We start from the raw sequence: 15,261 nt of genomic DNA on the forward strand, positions 1-15,261 counted from the left end.
GATCAGTATAGCAGTGTTTGGGTGTCTGAGTGGAGGACAGAGACTCATGATAGAGCTCAAAGCTGGAGAAACGGACTTTATCACAGGTCGGAATGTCGTTTCGCATCAGGGCAGGATTTTACCGCCAAGAGGTCAACAAAACAGTGTGGGATGTTCCGGAGAGGTACCGAGATCTGCTGCAGGTGGGCACAGGGGCGTACGGAACCGTCTGGTGAGTACACTGCTTTTCCGTGAAGCAGCCTAGACACCAGCCTGCCTTTCAGTGAACATGTAGCTGTTCTAACAGAAGCAGATGACCCGCTGTTCCCCGAAGAGGCTGACCACCGCTGTCTTAACTGACTGCCGCACTGAGGCTTTTTTTCATTGCAGTTTTAGAGCAGTTTCAGTTTCAGTTCCCCTTCGAAGTGTTCCGTGCGGGCCGTGTCAGTAACAATGTGTCGATTGCGTTGTTTGTGTTTAACAAGCAGAAGCAGCTGAATTTCATGAAAACTCGTTTCAGCGTGAACTCCTTCTCAGCCTTTTCTGCCCTGCAGGTTTTGCATTCTCTAATCATGTATTTGGGTTTTGGTGCGAACTTTTGTTAATGGTCACTACGAATACAATGAATAAAGTCGTTAATCTCCCGTTTAAAGGTCCGAACAGTCCACTGAGCATCTGAATGGCTGTGTTAGTTTTGGGGGGGTGGGGGGTGGGGGGGTGCAGACGGGGGTGTGTGTGTGTGTGGGGGGGGGGTATTCGCCCCTCGAATGGCCTCTATTTCTTTACAACAGTGGCTGTCTAAGAGTTAGTCTTCCTACATAGGCACGTTCATAAAGGTGTGAAAATAAAGGGTCCTAAATGGATCTCAGCCAGGCTGTGTGGATGTAGGTGAAACTGAATTGGCACTGGACCTCCACCTCCACATCATGTGGAGGGTCTTCACACTTTAGAAAGGTTCTTCACGCTCACACATCTCATTATGAAAGTGTTTCAGCACCACTTTACTGAGGGCCAGTGCTTGTAAGGCTACATGACTCCTAGAGTAATGACCACTGACATAAAGGTTAATAGAGACTTACTCCAGGGAGTACACCTTTCTGAATGTCTGTGTAGGTCTATGTCAGTTGTCATGAAGGGTGCAGCGTAACCTTATGAACATCACCCACTAAAGTATTAGCAGCGTAAAAGTGGTTCTTTAATGGCGTCGCTCCAAAGAGTTTACAGAAGGTTTACAGATTAGTGTTTAGAGTTTACTTTTAAGAGTTCATTTTGGAGTTTATAGATTAGTTTATAAAGTTTCTTTTTAAGAGTTGATATAGTTGTTCAGAGCTTATAGTTTATTTTTAGGAGTTTATAGATTAAATAGTGTTCATAAAGTTCATTTTAAGAGTTTATGGAGCTTATTTTTAAGTGTTTATAAAGTTCATTTTTAAGTGTTTATAAAGTTCATTTTAAGAGTTGGTAGATTCGTTTATACAGTTTTACAGAGTTAATTTTACATTTATAGAAGTTATTTTTAAGAGTTTGTAGAGCTTATATAGAGTTTATGGAGTAGTTTATAGAGTTTATTTCGTAAGTTATAGGATAGTTTATAGTTTATAGATCTGGTTGTATTAATGAAGTTTCTAAGTGGGATGTTAAGTGTCCTGTACATTGCCTTTGTCATAGAAGCATCATCTAACATCAATCCTTGCTGTATTTTCTTAATGAATGGCCACAGTCACCCAAGAGAGATTTCATATATTTGGCCTCTCCTGGTTTATCCTCTGCTTTTCTTCACAGTTCTGCCATTGACCGGAAGACGGGTGTGCGGGTGGCCATCAAGAAACTCCATCGTCCGTTCCAGTCCAGGCTCTTCGCCAAGCGAGCTTACAGAGAACTGAGACTGCTCAAACACATGAAGCATGAGAACGTAAGTTAGTAGCATCCAATGTTTGTTCAGCTTTACTCAGCAAGGAATCTACATCATAGCTTTCGATGACCAAATCCTTATTGTGCGAAACAGGTGATTGGGCTGTTGGATGTCTTCACTTCCGAAATATCGCTGGACAGGTTCCAGGATTTGTGAGTTGCTTTTTCCCCATTTAGTAATCATGCAGGCAGTGTTTCTAATCTACTGCCACTTTCTGAGATCCCTCGGTTTCCTCTTTCTGGCAGTTACTTGGTGATGCCTTTCATGGGCACTGACCTTGGGAAGCTGATGAAGATGGAAAGATTGTCTGAAGACAGGGTGCAGTTTCTGGTGTATCAAATGCTGAGGGGCCTAAAGGTTAAATGCACACTAATTTTTATGCACTCCAGCAACTTTTATGAAGGTAGATTAAGGAATGTGGCGCTGTGGAATTTCCCTTCGTAATTTCAGTCTTCATGCTAACTCCCTGCCTTTTTTCCTCCGCAGTACATTCATTCTGCTGGGATCATTCACAGAGTATGTGACCCCTGACATGTTAATTATATGCGTGAGGGGGCTGGGCGGTAGGATGGCCACTCCATTCAACACCCACACCCATTCATCCTCTCTCCACAACTCTTCTCTCTCTTTAAAATAGCCTTTAGCTCTTGCATTTGTCTGTACAAAAGCGTTTGAAGAGAATTTCTGTGCATGTAATGTTTGAGACGCTCGACAGTGCATGTGTGTTTGTGTGTTGGTAAAAAAGTATGGGTTCATATGGTTTCTGTAAGATGCCTTTCTTTGGTTGCTCTTCAACAGGATCTAAAACCAGGAAACCTGGCTGTCAACCAGAACTGTGAGCTGAAGGTACTAATATTCTTATTATGTCCATATTCTTCCCAAAATGAAATTAAAAAATGTAATTAAATGCATCAAAAGTACTTATTTTCGATGCAATCTACACAGTTCAGTTCTGTCGGGTTGCCTTTGACTAGTATGTGTACACACTACAGTTGTAAAGCTTGGAATTGATGATCCAGAATCTGGGAATCTGAAGTGAAAAGAAGAACTTGACAAAATTCAACAAAAATTGCTGTAGATGAATAATTACAGTCCATTATTTATCATTTAATACCTTCTTAGTGACCTTCTTAGACATGTTAGATTTCTTATGTTGACTTGTATGTAACATAGAGAACTGGTTAGGGATCTGGCCCTGTGACCGGAAGGTCGCCGGTTCGATCCCCAGAGCCGACAGCACATGACTGAGGTGTTCTTGAGCAAGACACCTAACCCCCAATTGCTGTCTGGGCGCTGTGGATAGGGCTGCCCACTGCTCCGGGCAAGTGTGCTCACTGCCCCCTAGTGTGTGTATGTGGTGTTTCACTTCACGGATGGGTTAAAGGCAGAGGTGGGATTAATAAAGTATCACTTAACGTGTAAATCTACAATGTGTTCATAATTATTATCAGAGGAGGGAAATTTGCTCTCATATAATGAAACATGCAGTTGGTCAGTGTTCTACAAGTACTGGCAATATCCACAATATGTTCAGAAAAGCATATTATATTATATTGTGACATCATTTATCACAATAGATGATATCATTATCATTTTGCCCAGCCCTAATTATTAAATAACAAAAATGATATATATATTTTTAAAGGTGACATCTGTGATACAATGAAAAGGGTCTAAGACTCCTGTCACTGTAGCTCAGTCCCAAATGGTGCCCTCAGCCCTGCGGTCCTTCTCATAGTCCACGCTTTAGTGACATCAACAATGTACAGACCTGTAGGGCAAGAAACCTTGAGGGCTCTAGGTTTAAAGCATGCACTTGGGGCAGACGCATGCACTAAATGAGATTAAATGAGCTAATGTGCTCATCAACAGTATCTTTTATTAGGATTGCAAGCATATTGCAGCTCAGTGACAAATAAGCAAATGCCTTTTTACTCACATCTGAATATATTCTCCTCTGCCATGTTAGCCAGATAGCAGATAGCTCCTCACCTCACTCATAGGGGGCTCTTGTGTGTATCCCTTAGAACAACAAAATGAGAAATGAGAGACCCTACAGACCGCAGTCTTGCACGCATGCACGAATAAGGACTGCAGGACCACAGGCGCACCGTTTGGGCTTGACTCTATGAACATGTGAAGACTGATTACTAGTGTGGCGAAGCTGCTACTCTTATGAAGGTGTTCACTGCTGCTTTGCTGTCCTCCTCAGCATAAATTTACACCCGAACCCTGTGGCATTACAGCTGGTGTGGTATATAGATATGTTTTGATATTGAGGTTAGTGTTGTGCTGTGTGCAGATTCTCGATTTTGGGCTGGCCAGGCAGGCGGACTCAGAGATGACGGGTTATGTGGTGACTCGGTGGTACCGAGCACCCGAGGTCATTCTTAACTGGATGCGCTACTCGCAAACAGGTGAGACACACACACACACACACACACACACACATAAAAAATAATGATATACTAATGTGCTATGACTCAAGAGGTTCTCTTGCATTTTTCAACCTAATCGCAATGAGCTGTAACATTAACCACCTGCACCTTAACTACCTGCACCATAACCACCTGCACCATAACCACCTGCACCATAACCACCTGCACCTTAACCACCTGCACCATAACCACCTGCATCTTAACCACCTGCACCTTAACCACCTGCACCATAACCACCTGCACCGTAACCACCTGCACCGTAACCACCTGCACCTTAACCACCTGCACCTTAACCACCTGCATCTTAACCACCTGCACCTTAACCACCTGCACCATAACCACCTGCACCATAACCACCTGCATCTTAATCACCTGCATCTTAACCACCTGCACCTTAACCACCTGCACCTTAACCACCTGCATCTTAACCACCTGCACCATAACCACCTGCACCATAACCACCTGCACCTTAACCACCTGCACCATAACCACCTGCATCTTAACCACCTGCACCTTAACCACCTGCACCATAACCACCTGCACCTTAACCACCTGCACCGTAACCACCTGCACCTTAACCACCTGCACATTAACCACCTGCATCTTAACCACCTGCACCTTAACCACCTGCACCATAACCACCTGCACCATAACCACCTGCATCTTAACCACCTGCATCTTAACCACCTGCACCTTAACCACCTGCACCTTAACCACCTGCATCTTAACCACCTGCATCTTAACCACCTGCACCTTAACCACCTGCATCTTAACCACTTGCATCTTATCCACCTGCACCTTAACCACCTGCATCTTAACCACCTGCACCTTAACCACCTGCATCTTGACCACCTGCACCTTAACCACCTGCATCTTAAACACCTGCACCTTAACCACTTGCATCTTATCCACCTGCACCTTAACCACCTGCATCTTAACCACCTGCACCTTAACCACCTGCATCTTGACCACCTGCACCATAACCACCTGCATCTTAACCACCTGCATCTTAACCACCTGCACCTTAACCACCTGCATCTTAACCACCTGCATCTTAACCACCTGCATCTTAACCATCTGCATCTTAACCATCTGCATCTTAACCACCTGCATCTTAACCACCTGCATCTTAACCATCTGCATCTTAACCATCTGCATCTTAACCACCTGCATCTTAACCACCTGCATCTTAACCACCTGCATCTTAACCACCTGCACCTTAACCACCTGCACATTAACCACCTGCATCTTAACCATCTGCACCTTAAACACCTGCATCTTAACCATCTGCACCTTAACCACCTGCATCTTAACCACATGCATCTTAATCATCTGCACCTTAAGCACCTGCATCTTAGCCACCTGCATCTTAACCACCTGCACCATAACCACCTGCACCTTAACCACCTGCATCTTAACCACCTGCACCTTAACCACCTGCATCTTAATCACCTGCACCTTAACCACCTGCATCTTAACCACCTGCATCTTAATCACCTGCATCTTAACCACCTGCACCTTAACCACCTGCATCTTAACCATCTGCATCTTAATCACCTGCATCTTAACCACCTGCACCTTAACCACCTGCATCTTAATCACCTGCATCTTAACCACCTGCACCTTAACCACTTGCATCTTAACCACCTGCATCTTAATCACCTGCACCTTAACCACCTGCATCTTAACCATCTGCACCTTAACCACCTGCATCTTAACCACCTGCATCTTAATCACCTGCACCTTAACCACCTGCATCTTAACCATCTGCATCTTAATCACCTGCATCTTAACCACCTGCACCTTAACCACCTGCATCTTAACCATCTGCATCTTAATCACCTGCACCTTAACCACCTGCATCTTAACCACCTGCACCTTAACCACCTGCATCTTAACCACCTGCACCTTAACCACCTGCATCTTAACCACCTGCATCTTAATCACCTGCACCTTAACCACCTGCATCTTAACCATCTGCATCTTAATCACCTGCATCTTAACCACCTGCACCTTAACCACCTGCATCTTAACCACATGCATCTTAATCACCTGCACCTTAAGCACCTGCATCTTAACCACCTGCATCTTAACCACCTGCATCTTAATCACCTGCACCTTAACCACCTGCATCTTAACCACCTGCATCTTCACCATCTGCACCTTCACCACCTGCACCTTAACCACCTGCATCTTAACCACCTGCACCTTAACCACCTGCATCTTAACCACCTGCACCTTAACCACATGCATCTTAACCACCTGCACCTTAACCACCTGCATCTTAACCACCTGCACCTTAACCACCTGCATCTTAACCACCTGCACCTTAACCACCTGCACCTTAACCACCTGCATCTTAACCACCTGCACCTTAACCACATGCACCTTAATCACCTGCACCTTAAGCACCTGCATCTTAACCACCTGCACCTTAACCACCTGCATCTTAACCACCTGCACCTTAACCACCTGCATCTTAACCACCTGCACCTTAACCACATGCACCTTAATCACCTGCACCTTAAGCACCTGCATCTTAACCACCTGCACCTTAACCACCTGCATCTTAATCACCTGCACCTTAACCACCTGCACCTTAACCACATGCATCTTAATCACCTGCACCTTAAGCACCTGCATCTTAACCACCTGCATCTTATCCACCTGCATCTTAACCACCTGCATCTTAACCACCTGCATCTTAATCACCTGCACCTTAAGCACCTGCATCTTAACCACCTGCATCTTATCCACCTGCATCTTATCCACCTGCACCATAACCACCTGCATCTTAACCACCTGCACCTTAACCACCTGCATCTTAATCACCTGCATCTTAATCACCTGCATCTTAACCACCTGCACCTTAACCACCTGCATCTTAACCACCTGCACCTTAACCACCTGCATCTTAATCACCTGCATCTTAATCACCTGCATCTTAACCACCTGCACCTTAACCACCTGCACCTTAACCACCTGCATCTTAACCACCTGCACCTTAACCACCTGCATCTTAATCACCTGCATCTTAATCACCTGCATCTTAACCACCTGCACCTTAACCACCTGCACCTTAACCACCTGCATCTTAACCACCTGCACCTTAACCACCTGCATCTTAACCACCTGCATCTTAACCACCTTCACCTTATTTCAGTAATCAGCCACTGCTTAGAAACCCCTTCCTTTCAGCGAGGCAGTGTGAAGTATTGCCAGTTCGCTTGTGTCTGCATACTGAAGGTTTTGGAATATCTACCTGTTTTGTGTATCTGACTCTCTGCCTGGACTCTTGGATTTTTGCCTTTTGCCCCTTTGTTTTGGATGTTTGGTGTTCGAACGGACTTTCTACCACTAAAGTCTTTTGACCGCGAGTTTTGGATTGCCTCTTCTACTATTAAACCTGCACATAGACCCTTCTTCAGTTTCTGAGTCTGTTGTGTCACACTGTTCATTCGAAAGTCACTCATAATGGAAGTCAGTGGGCAGTTGCTGAATTCTTTGATTTAGCAGACTGTACTGTACACTGTGAAAAGAATTACTTGTTACTTTCATAATCCTTGTTAGTTTACAATAATAACACAATGAGTAAAACTAGTCCTTTCTGAGAGAAGGGATTATACAGATGTATAATCCATTTATAACACTTCAGTACATCATTTCCTCCAAGCAGGTTTGTGCACCACCTCCTTTCTGATGATGTAACAGTGCAGCACACGAAATCACTTGGAAGAAATGATGTTGATATAAATGATAGGAAGCTGATGAGGACAACTTGTCTGCTAACTCACTGAAAGCAGGTGCACTTCACACCTTGCGTTTTATTTAAAACCTCCTGAACATACACAACTAAAATAATATAGCACTATTATAAGTGGTAGTCCAGTTTATAGGCCTGTTTTATACGGTCTCAGAGCAAGCCTAGGTTTCAGGTTTTGGTCTGCTGGAACTTTCTTCAGGTCAGAGTTGTGCACAAAGGGTTAAAAGTGGCAGAAGATAATGGGACATGTTCTGGTTAGCACCCTCAAAAATGGTCAGAATGTAGGCTGCAGTGTGTGAAGGATCCTGCTGGTTGGAACAGCATTCAGTCTGGAAATGCAGCCCACCTGGACTGCATCCTGACTTTTGCAACACAGCTATGGACTTATCTTCAGGACACAACACATTGCCCCAAAAAGAGTTAAAAATAATGATAAACAGCTTATTGTTGTACAATATGTTGTACTTTTAAAGTCAAAGATTAATGTAATTTCAGTCTTTAGCCACAAGGCGTCACTGTCACAACTGTTATCAGTATTTATCTGTTTGATTACTTCCATCTTCTTGTTACTTACTGAACGCCGTTCTGTCTTTTAGTTGACATCTGGTCAGTTGGTTGCATTACGGCAGAGATGCTCCTTGGGAGGCCGCTCTTCAAAGGAAATGATCGTATCCTTAGCACAGCCTAATCCTGAGTAATCCTGAGTAGACTTACAGTCTAATTTTGGTCTTTTTAAAATAATTTCTGTAAAATAAAACAAAAGACACATGAACACTCATTACTGCCACAGTGCATACATGAACTAAAAGCACTGGTTCATCTCGCTTGGTTCCTTTTCCACTGTGATATTGCCTCTAGCTGTGTTCTGTGTGGTTTAGCCTTTAACCCTGAGCTCCAGATCTGGACCAGCTGAGAGAAATCATGAAAATCACAGGAACGCCAGCGCCGGACTTCATCATGAAGCTACAGAGTCAGGATGTAAGTGGTTGGGAGAAACATACACAGCATATCTACACTGAGCAGACTTTTAATCAAGTGCATGATTCATAGATTTTCAAACGATGGATGTTGCAGAGTAGGCGATAAATTGTTGCAGCAGCAGTTTTCCTACCAGATTTACCAGATTACCTACATATGGTGCAACTGATGAAATGACTACTGAGTGAGATACTAGGTAGTTATAGCTGATAAACTGACATCTCAGTGTAATGTATAGTTCTCACATTGATCTCTTGTGTCATTAGGCAAAGAATTACATTAGAAGTCTGCCCAAAGTGCCAAAGAAAGACCTGCACACCATTTTCTTCAAAGCCAGCTCAGATGGTAAGTAGAACACATCTGTGTGTATAGATAGATAGTTCTACCTGTCTATCTGTCTATCTAACTATCTGTCTATCAGTGGTAAGTGCCATGGAACGGATGCTGGTGTTGGACCCTGACGGGCGTGTGAGTGCTGCTGAGGCTCTGGAGCTCCCGATGTTCTCAGATTTCAGAGAGCCAGAGGAGGAGACAGAGGCGCTACCCTATGACCATTCCATGGACAACACTGACCTGCCTCTGGAGCAGTGGAAACGTAAGGAGTGGGGAGGGGGAGCAGGAAGCAAAAGAAAGAGAAAAAGCAAAGAGAGAGAGATGAGTGGAAAACGAAGGCGGAGATGGACACAGAGAGAGTGGATTAAAGAGAGATGATTAACTGGTGGCAGCAGTGGAACCAACTGCCACATCATTGTGAATTTCCCCGCTGTGGGACTGATAAAGGATTATCTTATCTGGTCAGAGATGAGTTCACATTTTCTCCTCTTCTCTGTCTCCCTCTACAGGTCACACCTTTACAGAGATCCTCTCCTTCCAGCCTCCACTCACAGAGCTCAGAGACTCCAAAGAGACTTCTCTCTGAGGGCACGAGGCTTTTTGTCGTGTTTCGTATGTCATTAAAACAGCAGAATCACTCCGGAACAGTTTAGTTTACTGCTCGTTCTTGTTCTTTGTGAAGGTTGTATATCTTTATTAAATACTTTAGAAAGACATGAAGCAGTTTCTGAATGAAATGTACAGAATCAGAATGTTGGCTGGTATTTAATGTGAATAAAGATGTTGAAATATTGCTGCGCTTTGCTCATTGCACCTTTTCCAGTGCTGTGCTTTTGACCAATAGCAGCACAGGTACCGCCTTCTTTTAGAGGAGCAGCTCAGGAGAGTTACTGCGAGTGTCTGAAGCACAAAATGATGGACAAAACTCCGGCCAGTGAGAGGCTTCATAAAAAGTGAATTACAGCACAAATCTGGGCTTTGATTTAGTCGAAAATGATTGACAGGTACCCCGCCAGCTGACCCCGCCCGCTGGCGCATGGCATCGTAATTGATGCGTGATGTCACATTTGAGCTAGGAAGCTGATAAAAAGCAGATGAAAGGCTGAAATCAGAACATTCACACCGGGATACAAAAGGTGAGCAGAAAGAAACTTTTTAAAAAGCACATTTCAAACTCAAAAACGTTGCTGATTTACATTTTTAAGCAGTAAATATTTACCTATGTATTTACATATTTGAAACTTATTCATTTGTAATTTGTAATACATTTACTAAAGGTGTGGCTCATTTTACACTGTATGTTTTATTTTATTTCTCAATATGCTAAAACCTTATTTATACAATATGTGAATATATTCCACAAATGTACTGTATTTATAAAGCATCTATAAAGCTTTAATATCAGCACATTAATAGAAGAAAACCATACAAATTGGTTAAAACCTTTAACCTTTTTTATTAGTGTCCAACATGAGAAATCTATATATGTACCTGTATATAAACCTGTATTCAAAAGTTTCTGCTTTATCACCAGTTTAGCTTTCAGTTAAACAGACTGAGACATTTTGAGGACTGAAGAAGTTTTCCTGTGTTTGTATCAGACGGGCAGGCTGGGCTCAGAGACTCACCTGTGCATCTGGAGAGGTGGTTGAATAAGCAGGTGAGAAGCTCTGCTCGTTCAGAAACGTCTGTATAAACCGTACATTGGTCAGATCTATATTTCATCTACTGTTTCATTCTGTCCATAACAACGTTCTGCAGCTCCAGATCATCTCAACACACAGCTGGAGCTGAACATGCAGGCAGGAAGATGAAGATGCAGCTGGAGAAAAGAATTCAAGGAACCAATAAACTGTGTGAATATGTCTGACATGCATTGTTTTATTTTGCTCCAGTTATGTGATGTCACATCACCAACCTGCACAGCTTCCAAACACGGATACTGGACAACACAGGTAGATTTCAGGTCTCATAACTCTGAATCCAGCAGTGCCAAGTGTTGAGTAAAACATAAATAAAAACAGAAAACGATGATTTGCAAATCCTTTTCGACCTAAATTCAGTTGAATCCACTACAAAGACGAGATATTTAATGTTCAAACGGATAAACTTTATTGTTTTTTCCAAATATTCACTCATTTTGAATTTGATGCCTGCAACACGTTCCAGAGAAGTTGGGACAGGGGCGTGTTTCCCACTGTGTTACATCACCTTTCCTTTAACACTCAATAAGCATTTGGGAACTGAGGACACTGATTGTTGAAGCTTTGTAGGTGGAATTCTTTCCCATTCCTGCTTGATGTCCAGCTTCAGCTGCTCAGCAGTCCGGGGGCTCCGCTGTCGTATTTTGAGCTTCATAATGCGCCACACATTTTCAATGGGAGACGGTCTGGACTGCAGGCAGGTCAGTCTAGTACCCGCACTCTTTTACTACGAAGCCACGCTGTTGTAACACGTGCAGAATGTGGCTCGGCATCGTCTCGCTGAAATAAGCAGGACGTCCCTGAAAAAGATGTTGCTCCAAAACCTGTATTAAGATTGTGATACTCTTTTTTGATCCCACAAACGAAGAAATTCCACCTCCGCATTTAATCCATCCATGAAGTGAAGCACCACATACACACTAGTGAACACACACACTAGGGGGCAGTGAGCACACACTTGCCCGGAGCGGTGGGCAGCCCTATCTACGGCGCCCGGGGAGCAGTTGGGGGGTTAGGTGTCTTGCTCAAGGACACCTCAGTCATGTGCTGTCGGCCCTGGGGATCGAACCGGCGACCTTCTGGTTACAGGGCCAGTTCCCTGACCTCCAGTTCACGACTGTACCTTTCATTGTATTCTCATCGTATACTGTTTTCATTTATGTTTTACACAACGTCCCAACTTCACTGGAATTGGGGTTGTAAGTCTGAAAACATATTTTTGCATGAAGCTAAAGTAATGAATAGTTTCTGAGATGAAGCAGTTTCACAGCTTAGAGGCCCTTTGTCCTGTGGACTCTATAGAGTAACTACAGAGACACTTTATCTTCTGTCAAATAAAACGAGTCTCACGTGTCTATAAATGGGGCCTTAAGATAAAAAGGCAACGTTTGGTACTACTTTGACATATTTGCTCATGTAGGCCCTGTTTGACCCTGAGCATGTGTCCATAACAGCCCTGTAATAATCCAGGTCTGCCCACACTCACACACACACACACACACACACACACACACACTTCTCATTATCATAAAGCTATTCAGACATTTAGCTCATTTATCCTGTGGCTCTCAGAAAATGTAAGATAAGAGTGACTCACTGATCATATGAGTATTAATATACACGGTCCAACCCCTGTAGATAAAAGATGAACATTATCCTCTCAGTGTAAACGCATTTTACCGTGATGAAGCTAACCCATGCTCTGCCGCCGACCCATCCCGCGTAGATGAACTGCATCATCAGGACAAATAAAACTGTGTTCAAGCATTCCAGTGACTACAGCGCTGGACAAAAGAGACATGGGAGTTTGGGAAAAGGACTGTATTGGTCGTAATGCTCTAATGTAAATAAAGCTACACGCTTAATAAACAGCCTACCTCACTGCTAGAATTCTTAATATAATTCTGACCCATGTGTCTCTGTGTCTGCACACTGTGGAATCAGACCTCCGCATTTAACCCTTCCGTGCAGTGAAATTCCCACATACATGCACACTAGTGAACACACAGCACACTTGCCCAGAGCGGTGGGCAGCCCTGTCCACAGCACCTGGGGAGCAATTGGGGGTTGGGTGCCTTGCTCAAGGGTGTTTCAGTCACGGACTGTCAGCCGAGGGGATCAAACCAGCACCCTTCCAGTCACAAGGCTGGTTCCCTAACCTCCAGCCCACGACTGACCACATAATATTCCACATCGGACTCAACGGGAGTCGAACCTGAAATGTCCGGCTCTGCAAATCGACCACGGATCCGATTTGCTAGAAAGTAAAGTTATGACAATGCCTGGTTATGCATTTCTCAAAGAATAAAGTACAGGATTTTGTAAATGCATAGTTATGTTTATGAACTGGAGATTAAAATGTAAACGTTTTCTTTTTTAAATGTACTGAGACTAAGAAAGCATCACTACCAATAGCACCAATGTCATTGGGTATTACTTCAGATTAACACCATAATCCCTCGCATACCAGCTTAACAGCACTTTTGGTTTAAGTTAATGAGGCTTCAACGAGCCATTTGAGTTCAGGATTCTGACCATGTTGACCAGTTTTCAAACTTGGGCAGTCAGTTCAGTAGCATGGGCCTTTCCATAAACTACCAGGATGCAACACATAGATAGATAGATAGATAGATAGATAGATAGATAGATAGATAGATAGATAGATAGATACTTTATTGATCCCGAAGGAAATTAAGCAAATTAATTATTAATTTAAATGAAATATTATTAATTATTATTGTTAATTATAAAAAATTAAGCATGAATTTAGTCTATATGTAATATCAGCAATGTTACAAAAGGCAGATTTACTGGAAATCCGATTTGCTTAATTGAACAATCTCTTCCAATAAAAAGAAGAAGTGTCACATGTTCAACTCTCACACACCGCGCCTGAACGTGCACGCAAAGCCTATTAATATCAGCTCACTCAAATACCACACCTAAACGTGCAGATGTAATCTCTCTGGGGTGTGTCTAGAAATGAACATGTACTTTTCACCAGTGAATGCCACACTGACGGGCCTCCCGGCCTGTGTTGTAAAACCACTGAAGATGGTTCAGAAGCTGCAGCGCGTCTGGTCTTTAACCAACCAAACGGGCGCATGTCACCCCACTGCTCATTGAGCTCCACTGGTTACCGGTTGCTGCTCGTATCAAATTTAAAACTCTTACGATGGTCTACAAGGTGTTAACAGAGCAGGCTCCTTCCTACCTGCACTCGCTCCTAAAGGCTTACAGCACCGCCTGGCCGCTGCCATCCTCCAATGAACGTCGCTTAGCTTTGCCAAACATTCACACAAAGCAATCGAGACTGTTCTCATACTTGCTTCCCCAATGGTGGAACAAGCTACCTTCCACTGTCAGAGCAGCGGCGTCCCTCGCTGTGTTTAAGAAACTCCTGAAGACGGAGCTCTTCAGGGAGCACTTGCTCTAATCGCCTCCTGCAATCTAACCACTACCAACCTCAGCTCCTTCTGCCCTCCTTCCCTTCTCTACCCCGCTATTACCCCTTGGCCTCCTTTAAGGCCTGACTATGTTTGTTCTATGTACCTCATTATTTGTAAGTCGCTTTGGATAAAAACGTCTGCTAAATGTAAATGTAATGTAATGTATGTGACAGATTTAGGGGGTAAATTTATGAATGTCTTTAGGTTTCAGGAGTGAATCGCACTGTGTGCTGCATGAATGTGTGTGTTAGATTTTGAAGTCTGTGAGAGGGGAAACACTGAGGCTAAAAGACATGATCGTTCAAAGAGTTCATGTTAATACCTGCTGCTGTTTTAGTCCCTGATAAACAATGTCGATTGTTATGGTATAAGCAGGAGAGAGAGGGCTATTAAATATGGTTTGTGCAATATTTCAAGTGTTTTTGGGGGGCGGGGGGGCCCAATAAGTTGTTACATGATGAATAATACACTGATGATTTATTCACTGCCTTGAGATTTGATCACTTTTGAAATACAAGCTATTCTGGATATGAACTTTGTTGTAGCTACATTTTCAATGTTAAGAAGTTTTAGAATCGTCCTCGGCTCTGATCATTTTAGACGCATGTACAGTTTAATTTCAGCTTTCTGCAAACTAGTTGGAACCTTTAAACTTGTGGATTATTAGTATCAGAATCATTTTATGCAGGTACCTGCGACAATGTTG

General features: G+C 43.4%; 1 protein-coding gene across 1 annotated transcript; it reads left to right on the forward strand.

The window, feature by feature from the left end:
- mapk12b (mitogen-activated protein kinase 12b) lies at positions 1–10,196 on the forward strand. The gene is made up of 12 exons (XM_017722310.1): positions 1–211; positions 1,762–1,891; positions 1,985–2,043; positions 2,137–2,248; positions 2,378–2,407; positions 2,690–2,737; positions 4,194–4,308; positions 8,689–8,760; positions 8,991–9,070; positions 9,337–9,415; positions 9,492–9,665; positions 9,913–10,196. Exons 1-12 carry the CDS (start codon positions 93–95, stop codon positions 9,987–9,989), a joined length of 1,095 nt encoding a protein of 364 aa, XP_017577799.1. The 5' UTR covers positions 1–92; the 3' UTR covers positions 9,990–10,196.
- Positions 10,197–15,261: the final 5,065 nt, after the last annotated feature.

This window comes from Pygocentrus nattereri, chromosome 11, assembly GCF_015220715.1.
Source record: "Pygocentrus nattereri isolate fPygNat1 chromosome 11, fPygNat1.pri, whole genome shotgun sequence".
NCBI lineage: Eukaryota > Metazoa > Chordata > Actinopteri > Characiformes > Serrasalmidae > Pygocentrus > Pygocentrus nattereri.

What these genes read in the sequence shown, in the direction of transcription:
- mapk12b (XM_017722310.1), top strand. Translation starts at nt 93, where the DNA reads ATGTCGTTTCGCATCAGGGCAGGATTTTACCGCCAAGAGGTCAACAAA. An exon ending in CTGGACAGGTTCCAGGATTT is followed by an intron (nt 2,044 to 2,136) that starts GTGAGTTGCTTT and finishes TCTTTCTGGCAG; the next exon opens with TTACTTGGTGATGCCTTTCA. An exon ending in ACCAGAACTGTGAGCTGAAG is followed by an intron (nt 2,738 to 4,193) that starts GTACTAATATTC and finishes TGCTGTGTGCAG; the next exon opens with ATTCTCGATTTTGGGCTGGC.